The sequence below is a fragment of the Panthera leo genome, chromosome D4, assembly GCF_018350215.1.
Source record: "Panthera leo isolate Ple1 chromosome D4, P.leo_Ple1_pat1.1, whole genome shotgun sequence".
Lineage (NCBI taxonomy): Eukaryota > Metazoa > Chordata > Mammalia > Carnivora > Felidae > Panthera > Panthera leo.
In genome coordinates this window covers 62,438,889-62,461,168 of record NC_056691.1, presented here as the reverse complement: position 1 = coordinate 62,461,168, position 22,280 = coordinate 62,438,889, and the positions used below count along the sequence as shown (strand labels likewise).

At 41.9% G+C, this 22,280-nt stretch overlaps 1 protein-coding gene and 1 long non-coding RNA gene across 3 annotated transcripts in view; one reads left to right on the top strand and one right to left on the bottom strand.

Annotated features, from left to right (window-relative positions):
• The window catches only part of TMEFF1 (transmembrane protein with EGF like and two follistatin like domains 1), a 166,289-nt gene that overhangs the window by 77,116 nt on the left and 66,893 nt on the right, over positions 1-22,280 (bottom strand). Inside the window, exon 1 of one of the 2 annotated variants that reach the window (XM_042912842.1) lies at positions 9,806-10,412. In XM_042912842.1, coding sequence (XP_042768776.1) covers positions 9,806-10,001 — 196 coding nt within the window. In that variant the 5' untranslated portion in view covers positions 10,002-10,412. Of the gene's footprint in view, positions 1-9,805 lie in introns of those variants that run through there. The other variant, XM_042912843.1, reaches the window with a different exon arrangement.
• LOC122204963 lies at positions 10,578-21,911 on the top strand. Its single transcript, XR_006195854.1, has 4 exons — positions 10,578-10,720; positions 11,044-11,106; positions 13,273-13,459; positions 21,730-21,911. It is a non-coding gene; the product is annotated as an uncharacterized LOC122204963 (long non-coding RNA).

The following is a 22,280-nucleotide window of genomic DNA, read 5'->3' as shown; positions in this document are numbered from 1 at the left end:
AAAAACATACAAAAATGAATGCATAGGTGATTGTTAACAGCAGCATTTTTTATAACAGCAAAGTAGAAAACCGCCTAAGCATCCATCTGTTGGAAATTAGTTAAATAAACTATTAATGAAATACTACGTGGCCATTAAGGTAGATACTAGAAACATATACACTGATATCCAAAGACCAAGATCCACTGTGAAGTGAAGAAAAGCAGGTTGTAAAACTATACAGAGCTATAATCCAATTTAGATTTTACAACATGTACATGTTTACATATGTATTTTAAGATTTTTGTAGGTACAATTAACACATTTCCTCCATCAAAGTTTTTTTATCAATAAATATCAATAAATAAATCTAAACACAACAATATCCCCCTCTGGCTCAATTTTCAACCACTATTCCTTAGTGTCTACAACACTAAGTGGAATAGGCAGTAGCCAGAATCCAGGGAAGTCACCCACAAAGACAAAAATCTATAAAACAAGCTAAAAGTTGGCACTGGGGAATCTGACATTATTTTAAAAGTGCATTTAAAAAAGACTTCACAAAACTCTGCTGCATTAAGAAGAGCTCCAGACTTGGAGTTCCAATTATTTGATAAAATAACTATATGATATTGGCCAAGCACTAAATAAATCTCTCTCACAAAGCTCGGTTCCCTTAAGTAAAAATGGGTATTAACAATCCCTCATTGGATTGCAAAGAGTAAATGAGATCTTTACAAAAGAGAAATGGAAACTATACAGGATACTTTTCCTCTTTAGGTGAAACAACCAAAACCAAAACTTTTTTTTTTAAACATTTTTTTAGCTTTTATTTTAGAGAAAGGGGGGGGAGGGGGGGCAGAGGGAAAGAATCTTAAGCAGGCTCCGCGCTCAGCATCACCCTGGGATCACGGCCTGAGTCAAAATCACGAGTCAGATGCTCAACAGACTGAGATACCCAAGCGCTGAACCAAAACTTTAAAACGACACAATCACAACCTTAAAATTCAAAAAACTGTTGTAAAATAGTGAAGAATTAAAAACACACACACACAGGGGTACGTGGGAGGCTCAGTCGGTTAAGTGTCCAACTTTGGCTCAAATTATGATCTCACGAGTTCATGAGTTTGAGCCCTGCATTGGGTGGTCAGCACAGAGCCCGCTTTGGATCCTCTGTCCCCCTATCCCTGCACTCTCTCTCTCAAAAGTAAATTAAAAATAAAAATATTTTTTAAAAAGAAATGATAACAATTTAAAAAATAAATAAATAATTTACAAAATTAAAAAACACACACACACAACTAGGTCTAATTGTAATTAGGAAATGCTTATGATCTGAACTTGAAGAAGGGAACAATAATGGTAAACATACAGCACCACCTAAAAAAATACGTTAAACCACTTCAAAGAGAAAAAGTATGAAAAACCAAACACAGGACACTAAACACAGACTAAAGTGTCTTGTGAACAATGGGGAATCTAAACGTATCATTTAGGCTATAAACCGAACTGATAAAGAAATATCAGCAGTTTAGACATGGATAGATATCTATTTAGATAATACTTGCAAAGCAGTATTAGATGAAAGCTGACCATGCAAAATAAACTGAACTTAAAAATTCGAAAAAGTGATCCGACCTGTGAACAAGATCTCCAGGTTAACATAAAAATGGCAAAGCAAATAGGGGAAATCGAGAGAAAAGTTCAAATTTTTTCTGGTATAAAATGAAACAATTTCAGTATAAACATTAAAATATTATACAGGAGAATGGCAATCATCACAGATTTCTTCTTTATATCTTTCCGTATTCCTCATGTGTTTAACATCCAATAAATGCTGCCTTTGTAACAACAACAGCAACAAAAAAGATGGGTTTTTCTTTCTTTTTAACCATGGAAAAGAAAACTCAGAATATCTGCACAAAAATAAGAGAAATGGAGCTATGGTTGAAAACATAATACCTGTCAAAGTTTCTGAAGGCAGAAGAATGTATTAAGAACTTCAGAACCTGAAATGACTTTTCAAAAAATGATGAAACAGCTGAGCCATGAAAAATACATGACACCTGTAAAAAAGAAATATATTCAAATAGTAACAAAGGATTAACAGTAAAGCATCTAATAAACTAAAAGCAAATACTGAGGGAATTTTAAGATTCAAACAGAATTTCAAAGTGCATGAGAAGAGAATGTATGCCAACTCCTAAATGCCTCATTTATCCCATGAGAGAAGCTAATAATGGAACTAATTGTAGGAATAACGAAAATAGCTCTGTTAAAACAATGTTTCCAACAAGGAAAAAAAGGGGGAGGAGGGGGAGGAAGAGGATAAATGGGTTGACATTATCTCCCAATCCAGCTTAAAAGAAACTGAGAATTTAAAATTCCATTAAAGAAACTACATATACAGGGGAAATGAGGGATTAAAGAAATGAACTAAAAAGAAAATGGTAGGGTATAATAAAAAAAGACAGTAACAAGTGTTGAGCAGGATATGGAGAAACTGGAACCCTCACACATTGCTGGAGAAAATGTAAAACGGCACAGCCACTATGGAAAACAATTTGTCAGGTCCTCAAATGTTCAACATAGGGTTTACCAAATGACCCAGCAATTCTACTCCTAGTTATAAACCCAAGAGAACTGAAAACATATGTCCACACATAAATCTGTATATGAATGTTCACAGTATTCATAACAGCCAAAAAGAAGGCTATATGATGATGATGGAGGGTAACACAAATATCATAATTACTTCATTTAATTACACCCATTTAAGTGGGTGAATATTTATAAAAACAAATAGTCTAGGGGCACCTCGGTGGTTCAGTTGATTAAGCTTCAGACTCTTGGTTTCAGCTCAGGACATGATCTTAAGGTTTGTGAGTTCCAGCCCGGAGTCGGGCTCTGCACTGATAGCTTGAAGCCTGCATGGATTCTCTCTCTCTCTCTCTCCCTCTCTCTCAGCCCCTCCCCCACTCACACGTGCTCACGCTCTCTCAAAATAAATAAATAAACTTTAAAAAATAAATAAAGTAAAACCAGGATGTCCCTCAAATCCTGTAAGTTTCCCTCTGTCTTCAAGGCAAGTACCAAACCTTCAGCTCAGCCTTCAAGGCCTTCCACTAATGTGGCAATGTGCAACTCATCTCCTGCCTTAATCCCCACACTTCAGTATCTCAAAATATTCCCTTTGCTTCCCCATCTTTTCTATCACCATTCCCACGGCCTAGAACACCTACCCTTCCCAGATTTCCTCAGTTTCTGTGTTATTCAGTTATTAATTCATTCTACAAGTAAATATATAAGGGGCCCTTAACTAGGTACAGTCAATATAGCAATGAACAAAACAAAGAAAAACCCCTGCCCTCATGGAGCTACACAGAGCAGACAGATAATAACATGTATAGTTAAGTCACACAGGAAAGGGTGCTTTGGCACAAGAAAAAAACATTAAGAAAGATTAAGGTGGGAAAGGGGCAGAGGGGATGGAAGAAGGAAAAAGATTCAATTTTAACGCATCATTTTGAAAGTGACATTAAACACCTGAAGGAGCTGAGGGGATAAATAATTGGGACAAGAAGTTTCCAAGCGAAGAATATCAACAGCAAAGGCCTCAGGCAAAAGTGTGCCTAGTGTTTCAAGCTGACATTCTACTCAGCTTGGGACTATAGGGCCCAACTGAGTGCCATTTACTTGGGAAGACTGTTTTTTGATTCCTTCAAATCAGAATTATTCATGCCCTCAACACTCTACTACTACCTTTCTTAGAACACTTGTACAGTGAAAACTCCTTTCAAACATATATGAGTGGTTGCTGATCAATTAATCAAAAGTCTTGTAAAGGAGAAAATCATTTAAAAATAAGACATACTTTAACTGTTAAAAATTAAACATTTTAACTGTTTTTAACTTCACACATATAAACATTTATTCATTTTCCTATGTAGCACCAAAACCTTTGGGTCTACAAAATGCTGTTCCCTCCTTTCTTGGATAAGCCACACTCATAATCTACTATCTATAATGTCCACTTTCCCTTCCTTTAAAGTAAAAGGGAGACTTAAAAATACCTGCAAAATTTTGTAGGAGCAGAATCCTTCCAGAGATTTGTAAGATTTCCCCAATCTGTTTCAGTTGTCTTGACCACAGTCAAATTCACTGAAAGGCAATTCTCTCAGCCTCTCACCTTTATCAACTCTTTCTGAAGTATTTCATAAAAAACAACATTTTACATTTATATTGCACCAATCTGAGCGATTTTTATTAATTTATACTCAAAGGACCACTGGTATAAATAAATTTGAAAACAAACACAACTGACTCTTTCTTGGTAAGCAAAGAAATAAATGATACATGGGCAAACTAGAGTTAATCTACCAGCCTGAGCATCTGTGTGTTGTGGGAATTGATTAGAATGGTTTACTAAGGGAATGTGTAATCCAGAAAGTTAAAATCAAGACCGGCAAAGTATCTGAATAGACATTTCTCCAAACAAGATATATAAATAGCCAATAAGTACATGAAAATGTGCTCAACGTCATTAGTTGTTAGGGAAATGTAAATCAAAACCACGTTGATATACAACTTCACACCCACAAGGTTGACTATAATCAAAAAGACAGTAACAAATGTTGGCCAGGATATGGGGAAACTGGTACATTCACACATTGCTGGTGAAAATGTAAAATGGCACAGCTGCTTTAGAAAACAGGTTGGGAGTTCCTCAAAATGTTAAACATGGAGTTATCAGGTGATTCAGAAATTCTATTTCTAGGTATACACTCACGAGAATTGAAAACTATATGTCCACACAAAAACTTCTACATGAATGTTCATAGCAGCATTGTCCATAATTGATGAAAAGTGGTAACAGCTCAAGTGTCCCTCAACTGATGAATGGATAAACAAAATGTGGTATGTATCCATACAATGGAATATTACTCAACCATAAAAAGCATTTAAGTTCCGAAAGATAAATATCATATGACTTCACTCATGTGAGGACTTTAAGATACAGAACAGATGAACACATGGGAAGGGAAGCAAAAATAATATAAAAACACAGAAGGGGACAAAACATAAAAGACTCTTAAGTATAGAGAACAAACAGAGGGTTACTGGAGGGGTTGTCAGGGAGGGAATGGGCTCAATGGGTAAGGGGCATTAAGGAATCTACTCCTGAAATAATTGTTGCACTATATGCTAACTAACTTGGATATAAATTAAAAAAATAAAATGCTATGAAAGACTCGAAGATTTTGTAAAAAAAAAAGAAAAAAAAAAGCATTGAAGTTCTGATACATGCTACAACACGGATGAACCTTGAAAATATTATCCTAAGTGAAAGAAGACAATCACAAAAGGCCATATATTATATAATTCCATTTAAATGCAATGTCCAAAACAGGCAAATCCATAGAGACGGAGTAGATTAGCATTTGTCAGGGGTTGTGGAAAGAAAGGAACATGGAGCAAAGGTTTTCTTTTTGAGGTGATGAATATGTTCTGTCATTAGATAATCATGATGGTTGTACAACTTTGTGAATATATTTAACTGTGTATCTTTTAAAAAATCCCATTGCTGTCAGTGTTCAATAAACAGCTTATTAACTGGGGTAGGAGAGAAAGTCCGGATGTATAAAATAGAAATTTCTTCACATAGATTTATAAGAGGCTAACTAACTACCTCTGTTAGAATATAAAGCCCCTGAAGGTGGGGATGGCCTCTCATTTATTTCCCTTAACATCTAGCATAGTAGAGTACCTTAAGCTGGTATTCAATCAAGTTCAATAAATAAATTATTAAATACCCACATATTACATACCAGAGATCTAGAAGATTCCAAACAGATTGAAAAAACTCACTTTTTGGCCCCAAAATCCTGAATTGCCACTAACAAGGCATGTCTCTTAATATGAAGTTTACACCATCCATTCATAGCATCCTTACCACCATATCACAATCCAGAGGACCCACTTCTAACTTCTGTGACATTTTTTAAACCCAATCCAAACTCTCTACCTTATATCTATCACCAAATGCCACTTATTGGTCTCTCAGTATGTTTTTCCACTCCTTTAACCACGTTCCTTAAGACAAAAATGCTCATATTTGGCCTCATCTGTTCTTCTCAAACACCCTAGAGTCAAAAAGAACCATCATTATCTTCATGTTGCAAATAAGAAAAGAATGCCATGTCTAAGGTCACCTGGTCTCTCAGGTTCAAAATTCATCTTTCTTCACATAAATCATGTATTTCCCAACTTTCTTCTCTTTGGATGAACAGGGAAATTTCTGATTAAGTTAAATTTTCAAAGAATAAGTACAAATAAAAAAAATAGAAGACCAAAGCAACAATTATAAAGTCCAGAATGATTGAAGACTCGAGGCATGAGAACAATAAAAAAAGGTGTGTTTAGAACAAGAAGAAATAAACAAAAGGCCCACTGCTTTGGGAAGATGTTGTAATAATCAAGAGATGACAAGGACAAATACAGACCCATTCAGTTTCTTCTTTGCTTTGGTAATCTTCATCAAGGACCATGATCTTCAAACTGGGAAGGGCAGAACTCTGATAAAAGGAAGCTAACATCTCAGGTAAGTGCAATGAAGAAAGGACAGTAACAGAATATGGAGCTAGTTCAAAAGAATTTGCATCCTGATATAAACAAATTACACTCCACGACACTGAAAAACTTTTAGATCTGACAAGATGCCAGAAGACCAGAAACGAAGAAAACTCTCAGTTTTCAAAAAAAGAGAAATGCCGATCCAGAAAAACATCAGTGGGTAAACTTGCCATGTATCCCCTGAAAAAGTCTAGAATGTGTAGGTAAGTTTTTGAACACAATAAAAAGTAAAAAGCCACTATGGGCTCTTTACTAAGGCAGGCTATACAACATTTGCTTTTTGATAGGATCACTAAAATGGGAAAAACAGAGGATGATACATATACATAACTGATTCTAACAAGATGATCTGACAGAATCTTTAAATAATAGGCTAGTGAACAAAATGAGAAAATGTTGAACAGCAGAAGTTCAAAAATCTGTTCAACCCTACCAGGAGCGTGCATAGCCGATTGAACATCTGGTTGATTAATGTATCAACATCAACCCATTTGAAAGGAAGTCTCCAGTAAAAAATCGCAGAGTGGTATGTTTTCCCATGATCTAGACATCTTCTATTAATTTAATAAAGCACAGACCTGGTCTTCAGATGTGCAAGGGCCATGATGCTGAGTGACCCAAAAGACAAACAACCTGACAGAATCAGGCTCCAAAAGGTCAGAGTAGACTGAAATGATCCAAAATTCAAAATGAAAATTAACAGGGAGTCAAGACCAGCATTTAGATTTTGAAACTCAAATCTATGAAGGACTAAACTTCGGCTTATGTGGGGAAATACCTGGGTAACAAAAGCAACTAGGAAAAAAAACTATGTAAAATCTCAAGATGCATTCATTCATTAATAGATGCAGAAAACCACACTGGATTTCTATACTCCTTAAAAAAATTATCTTTTTCCATATGAATCACTCCCAGATTTTCATCCTAGAAATAGTTATAACAAGAATGTACAAATATCACTTAGTTAAAACTCTAGCTTTAGACCCAGAGTCATTCAAATGCATCTTAGCATTAGAAAACATTTCATTTGATAAGCCTAATTTATTGACATATCAATAAATCCTTGAAAGAAGGCTAGATATTAAATCCAAGTCCGTCTTTTAATAGAAGAGGAAATTTTTAAAAATTAAGTAACTTGGCTCCAAATAGCACAGCTGCTTAGCAAGGGTCAGGATCTCCAAATCTGTCTCCTTTTCCTACACCATGTGGGTTTTCAGCCCTCTGCTTCCTTTCTTAAAAGTTGTACTTTGCACTAAAGAGTTAGAAAACATACATACACAAAAACATCCATCAACACACTATTTTGCTAAGGACAAATTAGCTTAGCAAGAACAAATAATCACTGCACATTAGCCAGTGAAATATTTTGACATGGTGTGATCACTTACAAGTTTGATAACAAATATTTACTACAAAAAGGCACTCTAATATACAAATGGTTTTTATTCTTAACCATGAATGCGTGATTATTTATTAAACATTATCCCATATCCCACTTAACATTAGAAGAATAAAGTTAAAGTTATTACACGATGGAAAGGCTTTTAATGGACATGCCGTTGTTTACTGTGCTCAAAATCCCATCCCCAACATAAAACACACCATTATGAAAATTACTGAAAGATTTTAGACCCTGAAATCTAAACAGCAAGCCAAAGGTTTTCTTCATGGAGGGCAGCATCTGTGCTGAGGCCCTCCTACTCCCTCCTCACTCCCCCAGAAACAATGCCCCTTCCATTGCCCAAAGGTACAAAGGTTGTCAGGCGGACAGACCAGTAGATCCCAGGTGGCCTGAAGTCCTTCCTCCTTTCCCCTCCTCCCCCTTCCCCACCCCCACCACTCCTCCTCTTCCACCCCCGTGGTTTAAAGAAGACAAGTGGAGAATTGAGAATTGATAAAAGGGTAAGTTAGAAAGACATGGCTGAGGACCACTACCATCTGCTAGGCCAGCTCCAGGAAGACCCACCCACTCCTAAATGAGACCTGGAAGCTTCTCCTTGCCCCAGGGCTCCTCTGGGACCCCTTTTGAAAGGAAGAAGGAACTTTACAGCTCAGATACCTCCTCCCCATTCTTATCCATTAGAGCCCCCAGCAAGCTCTTTGTTTCCAAGAGCTGGGGGGGGGGGGGGGGGGGGGAGAGGGACAGGCGGCCTTGGAGAAGGGGAGAGGTCACTCCCTTGCTCCCGTAGCTGCCAATCTCCAGGCCCTCCAGCAGAACACAAACACTCGCACAGGACTATACTCTCCGAGCCGGTTCCCTCTTTCCACACCACCTTAAAAACCCAGGGTCACACAGAGGCACTTCCTGAGATCTAATTACCTCTTTCAATACCCAAACCCTGCACAGGATGACTCCCTAGCTCCCTCCCTCTGGAAGGATACTAACGGGGTTCAATCCGGGACTCCCATCCTTTCTCCTCAATGTATACCCCAGGGTATACCCCTGAGCCCCACGCAAGGCGCATAAAAACATAGGGTCACTTCCTGGGCCCCAGGACTTTTCCCTGCTCACATCCACAGACCCGCCGTCACTCCTAGCCCCCAGAGCCCACCTCTAAACCCAAAGGACATACGCGCGCGCGCGCGCACACACACACACACACACACACACAGTCACTTCTACAAACCACGTCCTCTGGGACACCCGTTACCTTTACCCACACGACCACTCCCCGGTGTCCTAAGAACCTCCAAAGCACATGGTCACTCCCCTGGCCCTCAGGCTCGGCACCCCCAGTCCTTCACCGTCTCTGTCTCTGTCTCTGTCTCTCTCTCTCACACACACACACACACACACACACACGCTCGCTGCCTCCCCTGTGCCTTCACAACACAGACACGCGCTCCCGCGTGCACACCTACAGTCACACCAGGAACCCCGGCCGGCTTCCCCCGCCTCGCCGGGTCCCGTCCCCACCACCTCAGAGCACGCCGGGCCGGGCCGCTCTCTCCCAGACACTCGACACACATGGTCGCACTCACGGCCACTCCCCATGCCCAACGCCGGGCCCCGAGCCCGCGCCTCACGCTCGCGCCCTGCCCTCCGCCCTCGCTCACCCTCCGGCCACACTCTCCGGGAAGCCCGGGCCCGGGCCTTTCCCAGCGCGGCCGCCGGGACGGGGAGGGCAGCAGCAGCGGCGGCGAGGGAGGGAGGGAGGGAGGGGCCGCAGAGGCGGGCTCCGGCCGCTCCTACCTGAGCAGTTGATGCTCTTGCCTTTGCCGCCGGGACAGTCCCCGCCGCCGCCGCTGCCGCCACCCGGGGGCTGGTTGGACGCGCGGCTCCCGGGCAGAGAGAAGGCGAAGAGCAGAAGCACCGACGTGTAGCAGCAGAAGGCGAGCGGGGGCGCGGCAGGCAGCCGGAGCGGCGCCTCAGCGGCCGCGGCGCCCATGACTGGCGCCCCTGGACGGCGGGAAGCGCAGGGAGCCGCAGGCCCGGGGCATCCAGCCGCGCACCGGGAGCCCCGCCGCTGCCTCGGCGCCTCCTAGCAGCCGCGCCGCTGCGCCTGGGAGCAGCCCCTCAGCATCCCGGTCCCACCCGCAGCGCCCGCCAGGCCCCGGCCCGCCGCGCTCGGGACGGAGTCAGAGGGTCCGGGCGCGTGCGAGGGTCGCGGGCGCGCGAGGGTGCGCGCGAGGGTGCGAGCCCGCGTTGGGGAGACCGAGGCTGGGGGCGTGAACGGGCGCGCGCGCGGCGGGCGGGGGTCGCGGGGCGGGGGCAGACCCAGCCCCTCACTCGCCGCTCGCCTTCCCTTTGTGTCCGCGGCCGTCGCCACCGCGTCACAAAGACCCCGGCCCGCCCGGTGAGGGGCGCGTGACAGAGCCGCGGGCGGGAGGGGTGGCTGCGACCCCGCCCCGCGCACACCCCCAGCGCTCGCGTCGGCAGCTCCGCCCCCGCCCGCGGCCGGCGCCGCCTCCGGGGGAGCTATTGTTCCTGCGGCGGGGCGGGAGCGCCGAGGGCGGGGGTCGTAGGCGCTCCTCCGCCCGGCCGCGGGGAGCTGGCGGGCGCGGGGATGCTCCGTAGGCATTAGCCTGACAGACATTTTTGCCGCCCTTTGCAAGTGGTTTTGAAGCATTTCCTTCGCTCAGCAGCCAGGCTGGGAAAGAAGGGCAGGTGGTCTATTATACATCTATTTTCTAGGTGAAGCAACTGAGCCACAGGGAGGTGAAGGTGACTAGTCCAAGGTCACAAACCAAGAAATGGCCAGGACGCGAATTGGAACCCAAGTTCCGACCCCCAACTCTGCAGTTCCTAGAGATGGGCTAAATTTCTAGGCTCCTCACCCCCACCCTTTCCCACAGACACCAACTGAATTTAAAAATCTGTTTTGCCCTCTCCCACCCATAATAGCCAACATGGAGAGCAGATTTGCCATATGCAAGGCCATATACGAAGCCCTTTATGAGCAGAGCATTCTCTCCAATTCTTTTTTACAGCCCTACAAGGGAGTTTTCATTCTCATCCCCATTCCACAGATGAGGAAGTTGGGACTCAGAGAGGTAAGGTGATCTGACTCCCAATCCAGTGCTCTCCCTATCACATCATGATAGATGAGATTTAGCCTCAGGTAGTAAGATTATGGAGTGAATTGTTCGAAGGTCTCTGACTTTTTTCATAGACTATGCTGCTTCTCCCCTAAGAAGAAATTTCTTAGTCTCACTGAAAAACTGATAAATATGACTCAAAATTTTTAGCATGTGGGACAAGCCACCACAAGCAAAAACACATCAGGGGAAATGTTTTCAATGTGAATAAGAGACAATGTACTTAATAGAAAGAACATAAATCAAGAAGAAAAAGTTGACACAACAGAAAAATGAGAAGAGGAGCTGACTTGTCTTATTCACATAAAATACAGTAAATATATGAAAAGATATTTAAACCCACTAGTAATGAAAGGCAGATTAAAACCACAAGATTTTTTTCCTGAAGATGATTAACAATAGTTAAAAGAATTGACAAAACCTAGCACTATTAATTTATACATTTGGGAGGACAATTAGACTATATATCAAAAACCTTTAAAATATGTGTACCCTTTAAACCTAGGAATTCTGTGTATTGGAATTTATCCAAAAGAAATAATTGTACATGGGGCATCTGGGTGGCTCAGTAGGTTAAGCACCCCACTCTTGATTTCCACTCAGGTCATGATCTCATGGTTCATGACATCAAGCCCGAGTGGGGCTCTGCACTGACAGTGTGAACCCTGCTTGGAATTCTCTCTCTCCTCTCCCTCTGCCCCTCCCCCACTCGCACACACATGTTCTCTCTCTCAAAATAAACATTTTTTTAAAGAAATAATTGTACAAGCACTCAAAAATGTGCATATGGATGTTCATCAGAGCTTTTTTATAATAGTAAATATAATCTAAATGTCCATCTGGAAAACAAAGTATCCTGCCTCTTTGTACACAGGAGTATTTTGCAGTTTTAACTATGATGATTAACTGACATCATAGTTTACTGACATGGAAAACAGCAGGCTACTGATGAGTATAATAAAGTCCTATATTTCTAAAATATACATGTGTGTGTGCGCATATCCATAGGAAAGAAATCAAGAAGAATATACAGCTATATATTAACTGTGACTATTGGGCTTATGAGTGGCCCTTGTCTTTTATATTTTTCTGTTTGTCTGATTTTTTTTTCAATGAAAATTTTTGTTATAATTTAAAACTCTCTTTTCTTTCAAATTGTATTTTCAACATACTTTTTATATAAATTCATATTGTTAACATTTTGTTAAGACTTGCCTCAAACCTCTGAACTGTTAGCAGTGGCATAGCAATTGTTACAATGAAAATTCAGCTTCTGGCTTCCAGTTCAGGTATGATCCCAGGTTCCTGACTGCTAAGCCACAGCTAGCTAAAGGCTCCTTCTCAGACCATTCCCTCAATAGCTTCTCTGCTAATCTTGACCTCTTCTATGCTTCTTTTTTGCCCTCTGTCTTGGCTCTTTCACCCCCTGTATTCTGCCTTTAATTTTCATTTGACTGCTAACCATAGCTCAGGCATAAAAACTAAGAGGAGACAACCCTTAAATAAAAAGCAAAAACACTGTGGCCATAAATCACAAATTAATTTACATCTGCACCTTCCTCCAAATTAGGTAGGAAAAATTAAGCATAGATTTCTCAAAAGTTGTCAAATTGAAAAGGACTCTACTTCAGAAATAGGATTTCTCTGACCTTAATTATCCAATCTCAGGAAAAAAAGATCTTAGTGGTCATCTAATACAACCGTCACGTGCTTTAGTATTGGTGACCCCAAAATGTCAGGTAGCAAAAGAATATGGGACTCACTACATGAAAACCACCCAGAGAGTTTTAAAAGAAAGTAGATTTCTGAACACCACTCCAGACATGCTGGGAGTCAGGGGGTAGGGGGGGGTTATTCAAGTATCCCTTATTTATATTAAAGTTCTCTAGAACCTCACATGCACTGCCAATTTGGAAACCCCCGATCTAACCTTGATCAGTTACGGCTCCATAACAAACAACCATAAAACCTTAGCAGTGTGCCACAATAAACATTCATTTCTCATAAATCTGGGGGTTGATTAATCTAGACTGGGCTTGGCTGAATGGCTCTGCTTCAAGCTGCAGGTCTAGCTGAACTTGACTCTGATCTTCTCCAATATTATTCTTTTGGGGGTCCCAGCTGAAGGAGCAGCAAGCAGCTACCCGGAGGAACTCTTATGGAGTTGGCAGTGGTGCAGCAGGGGAAGCCCAACTGTGCAAGCTTTTTTCACACCCCTGCTTACACTTGTCTGTTAAAATTCCACTGGCTCAGTGGAGTCTCCTAGCTGAACCCAAAGACAACAAGTAAGCAACTCTACTCTGTGGAGGTGAGTGAGAGGGAGTGAATACGGGGTGAATATTTTTGAAAAATAATCTATCAGAAATCCTGTACTTGAATGTCATTATTTATGCTCTGTCAGAATGTTTTCAGCTCCCAGTAACAGAAAAACCAACCCAAATTAACTTAAAAAGGGATTTATGGGCTCAAATTAAAAAAAAAAAAAGGCAAAAAGTAGTGCCCTCTCCTATGAGTTGGCTTTTGTCCTCAATAAGGCTTCACTCATGGAAAACATCTCATTCCCTCAAGAATTCTTTGTGAGCATCTGCTGTGTGCTAGGCACCACAGTAGCCTTGAGGGGTGAGAGATAATTCTGCCTCACTGTCTCAGGAGGAGGAGGGGAGGACATCTGAAAATTAGCAATTACAACTCAGTGTGATAAACACTAGATTGAAATGGAGCATGAGGGTGGGGGTAGGAGTAAATGGCAAATCCTACTCCACACTCCCAGCCTGGCCAAAATTCGGGCTTTTCTGGACCTCCCACTGCAGGGTCTAGCTGCATAATGAAGGCCTGATAAATGGTAATGAGACAATTTGGGACTGACAAATTGGCCCTAGTAGGAGAGAGTCACAGCACTTGAGCTCACTCCAGAAACACTGAAATGATTTATGGTACAGCACTGACACAAGCCTGGGGCTGACCTCTGGCCCTCTTCAGAAATTGGACTCCCCTTCCTAGAGAAAGCAACCCTTTTTAAAAAAAAAAAAGTAGGGGTGCCTGGGTGGCTCAGTCGGTTAAGCATCCGACTTCGGCTCAGGTCATGATCTTGCGGTTTGTGAGTGGTTTGTGAGTTCAAGCCCCGCGTCGGGCTCTGTGCTGACAGCTCAGAGCCTAGAGCCTGCTTCAGATTCTGTGTTTCCTTCTCTCTCTGCCCCTCCCCTGCTCATGCTCTGTCTCTCTCTGTCTCAAAAATAAATAAAACATTTAAAAAAAAAATTTTTTTTAAGTAAAGAGTGAAATCATTCATTCATTCATTAAGTCTGCACTGAAGACCTACTTCTCATTCCTGAAAATACAATGGTGAGCACAACAGACCTGGTCCCTGTCTTAATGAAGTTTACAGTCAAATATTAAACAATTATGCAAATAAAAGTGAAATTGCGGAGCACCTGGGTGACTCAATCAGTTAAGCATCCGACTTTCAATTTCAGCTCAGGTTGTGATCTCGCTCTTGGTGAGATCAAGCCTGGCATCAAGCTCTATGCTGACAGAGCCGATGGAACTGGCTTGGGATTCTGTCTCTCTCTCTCTCTCTCTCTCTCTCTCTCTCTGCCCCTACCCTGCTCGCTCTCTCTCTTTCTGTCTCTCAAGATAAATTAAAAAAAAAAAACATTTTTTTAACGTTTTTTTATTATTTTTGAGACAGAGAGAGACAGAGCATGAACGGGGGAGGGTCACAGAGAGAGGGAGACACAGAATCTGAAACAGGCTCCAGGCTCCGAGCTGTCAGCACAGAGCCCGACACGGGGCTCGAACCCACGGACCGTGAGATCATGACCTGAGCCGAAGTCGGACACCCAACCAACTGAGCCACCCAGGCGCCCCAAAAAAAAAACATTTTTAAGTGAAATTGCAACAATGTTGATAAATACTATGAAGGGGAAGTTCAGAGGTTTACAAAAAGGGTGAGTAAAGTTAACCAAGTGAAGAGGGAATGTTCCAGGCAGAGGGAACATCATGAGCAAATGCCTGTGAGTAAAAAGGGTCTGAATGTCAGCCAGTGTAGTAAAGACAGCAAGGTCAGCTTGTTTTAAACCTCATTCATTGATTCAACAAATATTTACTGAGTATCTACTATGATGTAGGCACTATTCTAGATGCCAAGAAATAGCAGTGAACAAAACAAAGTCCCTGCTTCTTATAAAACGTCTAGTCTAGTGAGGAGACCTCATAACAATAATACCAGTGGGAGAGAATAATTGTTGGATCAGGCCATAACAATAGCAACTATAATTCACGGAAGACCTACTACATCCCAGGTACTGCCAGCCACTTTGTATTTGTTGTCACTAATCTTCCCACCCACTGTTGGTAGGTATTATTTCCATTTTATAAACGAGGAAATTGAGGTTTATGAGGGTAAGTGACTACTCAAACTACAAAACTAGGAAGTTGGAGTCACCTGAATCTGGTTCCAGAGCCCCACCACATCACTAAGGTGAGCGAGCTGGTGGAGAAGCATCATCATCTAATACAAAATGGAGCAAAGATTGTCACCACTGAGACTGCAGCCACCAAGGAGTGTGCACAAACAGTCCTGAGCCCCCTGCCAGCATGTCAGGAGACTTTAGTTGGGGCTTCTTGTGATCATGCAGGGATTACAGTAATGTGATTACGCTGCTTGTAATTACAACTCCAGTTGAAAGCACTATGATTGTTACCCACATCCCCTTAATGGTCCTCAATTACATAGATGGGCAGAAGCCAAGGAGGCAAGGGTTACAGATATCTGAACAAAAAAGTGCTATGGGAATCCAGAGAAGTAGCCTCACTCCGCCTGGAGAACAGGCTTCACCACTATAATTCTGTCAATTTGAAAGGCTTCTCACCCAAACAGTCTCTATGAGTGGGTAGGGAGACGGAGGCGGCATCTCTGGGTTTCTCCTGCAGGTCTTCTTGTCGTTCAGTTGTGCAGTATTGCCCTGAATACAGAATTAAGATTTTTCCTCATCTTTCAGCAAATGGAAATTTTCAGCTGCAATTCAGAAATTTCTCCCAGGGTTTAACTCATAAAGGATTGTACCAAAGAAATAGCTTCTCTGACAATCACACATAAATGGTAGTAAGAGGTATAGCATCGTAATTAAGAGTGTAAGCTCTGGAACCAAACCATCTAGTTTTGCATCTTAACTCTGCCACTTGCTACCTCTATGACCTTGGGCAAGTTATTGAACTTCTCTATGCCTCAGTTGCATAATCTGTAGCGTGGAAATCAAACTTCTATCTGCCTCACAGTGTTGTTTTAAGAAGAAAATGGGTTTGTATGGGCAAAATGCTTAGATTCATGCTTAGTACATTGTAAGTACTCAATAAATAATTGGCTAGGAGTAGTCGTGGCAAAGTAAGCACATAATAAGTGATAGTTCTTATTAGTGGCAGTAGCTGTTAACTGCATTTATATACTAGGCTAAGAGCTTCATGTGTATTATCTAATATAATGTTTCCAAAAACCTAATGGGGAAGGTGATATTATTATCCTCATTCTGTAGATGAGAAAACTGAGATTTGGAGAGGTTAAATCATTTGCCTGAGGTTACACAGTGAGCGGTCAGCAGGACTGATGCTGAAATCAAGGTCTGTCTGACTCGAAAGCCTATGGTCTAAAAAAAAAAAAACTCAAAAGAGATAAAGTCAGCAGTCAAAACAGTTCATATGAGCTGGCTGGTTGCCGGAGAGACCTGCAGGAGGGTAGCCTCCTGACTGGCGGAGGCAGCCAAACAAGGAGGAGGAAAGTGGTGACAAATAGCCAGGTGGGTCAAAGGGAAGGACACGAGGTTACAGCCAAGAGTCTGGGAACTTGAGAATGGCATCCACTGAGCTAAGAATCATGAAAAAGAGAGAAAGCAAGGAGCTAACTACGTGGAGGAATTAAAGTGAGCCCAGTGGAGTTAAATAACTACATTTTGCCACTATGTGTATTTAAGTATGTCAGCTTGACTCTGTATGTATACATATGTATGGAACATATGTCATTTGCCTGTGTGTGTACATATGTAATGAGTATATCAGCTTGCCTCTGTACATATGCAAAAGTGCCAAGCATATGCCATTTTACTCTCTGTGTACATATGTAGGGAATGAGTATATATCAGGTTGCCTCTCTGAGAGGGTGTATGTATGCAAATCTAAGTGTAACAGCTGGGCTCTGTGTTTGTACATGCACATGTACATGTGTGTATCCATGCACACATCACCATATATAGCAAATCATCGGTACATGTGAGCTTAAATTGAGTCAGCCATTTTTTAATTCTCCTCCTTTGGTTCTAAGTTGAAAATTATTTCCTACAGTCTGATGGCCTTAGGACTCAACATCAGGGTCAATACAGTTAGACTCGGCACTTAGTCTAGGTTCCTAATTAAGGAAGTTATAAAGGTGAAACAAACACTGCATGCTGGAGCTGTTTCTCTCAACAGAGAACAATCATAATAAGACTCAGGGCAGCTCTGGTAGTGGTGGTTTCAACAACAGTGGGAGCAGGGGTCACGGTAGGGTATGGAGAGTGGTGACAGTAGTGCCATTCATCCGACATCCATCCAACAGTGTTTGTTATGTGCCAGTGTTAGGCACTGAAGATGCACAAGTGAATAAGATAGACACAGTCCCTGTCCTAGAGTCCAATAGGGAGTCAGACTTTAAACAATCCATTACAATTGTGAAGGGTTTTGCAAAGCATGTGTGAAAGCATCAGACAGGGACCCCTTACATACCAGGGGCTAAGAGTATCAAGGAAAACTTCTCCAGAGAAGTGACATTTAAGCTAAGGCTGGAAGACTGATGAAGAGTTAGAAGGAGGTAGAAAGAGAACAGTATTCCATGAAGAAAGTTTGACATAAAAAAAATGAAAGAATATGACAAGGTTAAAAACAGAGAAGACAGCTGTGGCCGAAGTTTCAGAAAGTGAGGAGGTGAATGACATAAAGAATGAAGTTGAAAAAAAAAAAAAAGAATGAAGTTGGAGACTTCAGGAAGCACAGGCCAGATCACACAGGGCCTTTGAAACCAGGATAAGGATTCAAACTCCATCCTAAGATGATAAACAGGAAATAGCCTGCTCAGATTTGTTTTTAAAAGATTACTTGGTTAAAGGCATGAACTGTAAAGTATGTTAATTATATCTCAGTGATGCTGTTGAAAAAATCACTTGGGCTGCAGTGTACAGAGTGGATTGGAAAGGCACAGTGTACCCAAGAAAACCATGGGAGAGCTATTGCAGTGGTAAGTGATGATGGTAGCTTGGACTAGAGAGATGTGGACAGGTAAATGAATTAGATTAAGGGAGGGGGGAATCAACAGAATCTGGTGACTAACTAGATATATAGGGGCTGATGGAGAGAAAGTGTCAAGCCAGGGTTAGCCCTACCTTCGGTGGCATTCACTAAAATAGCCATTTTCAGAGATGAAGCAGGTTTGGAGAGAGGATGATGAGTTCAGCTGTAGGCACACTGAGTCTGAGGGGCCAGTGAGGTATCTGTATCAAGCCATCAGTAGCAGTTGGATTTATAAGTCTGGTGTTCTTAAGAGATTTACACTGGGCATAGAGTGTGGGAGTCATCAAAGGATCAATTAATTGAAGTCATGGAAATGGATGTGATGACTTGAAAGTGTAGGAGATTCTACAAAATGAGAAGAGGGCCTAGGCTGAAGCCCTGAGGAACTCCAATGGAGGGGACTAGGAAAGAATTGCCAGAAAATTAGGAGGAAAATGAGGAAAGAACAATGTCATAGTGACCAAAAGGTATTTCAAGAAGCAGGACGTGGTCAACTAGTCAAATGTTGCTGAAAGATCAAGCAGACGAGTCCTGAATAGTGTCCAATGGCTATATCCACTTGAAGTCATCAGTGATTTTAGCAAAAGCCATCAGTAAAGTGGTAGGGGCAGAATCCAGATTAGAGCATGTTGAGACATGAGTAATAAGTGGAAAATGGAGAAGAACGTTTAAACAGCTTGGCTGTGAAGAGAAGGTGACTGTAGGTAGAAGAGGGACTTTTTAAGAGATGAGACTGTACAGTATTTAAATAATGATGATAAAGATCCAGTGGGGTGGGGGGAGTTGAGTATACAAACAGGATGAAGGATAACCAGTAGTGGGATAAGGATAATTTCAAGATACTTGAGAAGACAGGAAGGGGTGGAATTCAAAGCACAGATAGATTGACTTGAGAGAAGACACTTTCTTTGTAACAAGAGGGAAGATAGAATGGAGGCTGACTCATGTGGGTATTACACATATGGTATTGAGATATCGAAGAAATTCCTGGATCCTGGCTTTGATGTTCTCTGACAAGAAAGGGAAATAGGGGTGGAGTGGGCATGGTGGGTGGGGGAAGTGGCTGGATCAAAAGGCAGGTGAAGGCAGCTTTGGCCCCACTGTAATCCCATAAACTCCCTCCTTAGCCTTTCTACCCCAGTCTTCATCAACCATCATTGATGTGGACAATCTCATTCTCCCTATCTTTTATGCAAAGTTCCTTTTTTAAAAAAAACTGACCTAAAACATGCAATGTATGTATTAGACACCACTTCAAATCAGGTACCTAGCCCTCTCTCTTAGCCAGATTACTGCTTTACTACAGAGAAACATGGGGTCAGATTTGAGAAGAGTGGTCATTGATGTTAAGGGGAAAGAAAACATGATTTTCCCAGCACAGCTCAGGAGAAATCCACAGCACCAGAGGCACAGACCAGAAAGGTACCCAGAAGCAGGAGTGCTTAGGAAAAGGAAGTTAGGAGCCTTTTATCTCAGGTGTGCACTTATTAACATGGGTGGGGGGAGAGGAAAAACCTACCCCTCTTCCTACTCACCTCCAGCAGAGGAGTTCTAAGGGAGATAGCTTCTTTTTCTTTTTTTTAACGTTTATTCATTTTTGAGGACAGAGCACAAGCAGGGGAGAGGCAGAGAGAGAGACAGAGGCAGAGACACTGAATCTGAAGCGGGTTCCAGGCTCCAAGCTGTCAGCACAGAGCCCGATGTAGGGCTTGAACTCATGAACCACGAGATCATGACCTAAGCCAAGGTCAGACACTTAACCAACTGAGCCACCCAGGCGCCCTTAAGGGAGACAGCTTCTTAAGAAGGGGCAAAGGGGACCCTTTGCTTTCTGAACTAAATTCAGATTTTTCTCAGATCTGGCATACCTTCTTTCCATATGAATGCTAGCAAATAGTCAAGACTAATTTAATAATGATTTTGTAATCCCCATGAAATAACATCAGAGTGATGATCATTGATGGATGCTAAAACCATTGGGTGGAAGTTTGTTGGGGACAGAATATTCAGAGTCTTAAAGTATCACCCCACAGATAACTTATTACATATGAGTGAAAAACACAACTTTATAATGAAGAGAATTAGCAGACAGTGCCTTCACCAGGTGATCAAATTTAGCTTCACCAATGTGACTCCCCACGTTATGTAATGAGAATATAACATAATAGGGGCGCCTGGGTGGCTCAGTCGGTTGAGCGTCCGACTTCGGCTCAGGTCATGATCTCACAGTCTGTGAGTTCGAGCCCCACATCGGGCTCTGTGCTGATGGCTCAGAGCCTGGAGCCTGTTTCGGATTCTGTGTCTCCCTCTCTCTCTGCCCCTTCCCCGCTCATGCTCTGTCTCTCTCTGTCTCAAAAATAAATAAAAAACATTAAGAAAAAAAAATTTTTTTTAAAGAATATAACATAATATACATGCTAGTCTTGCCAAAGAGGTTTAACCTGAATCAAATCTAATCATGAGGAAGAAATAAAATAAATCCAGCATGTGGGGCACATTGACAAGGCCTGGACTTTAAATGTAATGTCATGAAAAACAAAAAAGGAGAGAAGAGAGGTTTGTTCTACATTAAAATAGACTAAAAAGACAAAACCAACCAAATGCAATAAGCCTTGATTGAATCTGAGAAAATCAATAGCAATAAAAGACATTCTTAAGGCAACTTGAGAAATTTGAATGTAGATTACACATAGATGATATTATTGAGTTAATATCAGTTTTCTTAGGTGTGATAATGGGATCATGGTAATGTAGGAACATGTTCTTAGTGCATGCATGCTGAAGAATTTAGGGGCAAAGTGTCATAATATCTGCAGCTTTCAAGTGCTTGAGAGAGAGAAAAGCCATTAACAATTGGTAAATCTAGGTGGAGGGTAAAAAAAAAAAAAAAAGATTTTAAAATACTCAATGCAGTCTATTTCTTCATCAAACATTTTTTTTTTTTTGCCATGACCTTGGGTAGCTTTATGCTTATAAGCATAAACTGTGCTTCTTAATGTGCTAAATTAAATTAGACTGAAATCTTTAAAAGCATCATAGCAAGAAAATTGCTCTGCAAAGCTTTTTAGACATAAAAGAACTTCTAATTTGTGTAGGAGTATAAGTGAAGATATGGTAAAGTGGGAGAGAGAGCCACAAAATAATAAAAAGAACACTTTCCTAGGAGTCAGAAGACCTTTGAGTCCAGCACTTAACCACAGGAGATGTTAGATTCTCTGTCAGCAAAGTGGGGCTAATGGTATTGCCTTCATCATCTTGCTGTAGGTACAGGAGAAACAGAATGTGAAAAGGCTTTATCAACTGGAAAGGAGTATACAAGTGAAGTGATTTTTATTATCATGCCATGCTGATGTCCTATTAGCAGTGGTTCCAGAACTGTATTATACCTAACAAGCAACTGGAAAGCTTGTTAAAAGTGTAGATCTACAGGGGCACCTGAGTGGCTCAGTCAGGTAAGTGTCCGACTCTTGATCTGGGCTCGGGCCATGATCTCACCTTATGGTTCATGGGTTTGAGCCCTGAGCTGGGCTCTGGGCTAACAACATGGAGCCTGCTTGGGATTTTGTCTCTCCCTCTCTCTGAGCCCCCCCTTCTCAAATAAGTGAATAAACTTAAAAAAAAAAAAAGTATAGGGGCATCTGGGTGGCTCAGTTGAGCGGCCGACTTCAGCTCGGGTTATGATCTCACAGTTTGTGAGTCTGAGCCCCATGTCAGGCTCTGTGCTGACAGTTTAGAGCCTGGAGCCTATTTGGGATTCTGGGTCTCCCTCTCTCTGCCTCTCCCCTGCTTGCGCTCTGTCTCTCTCTCAAAAATAA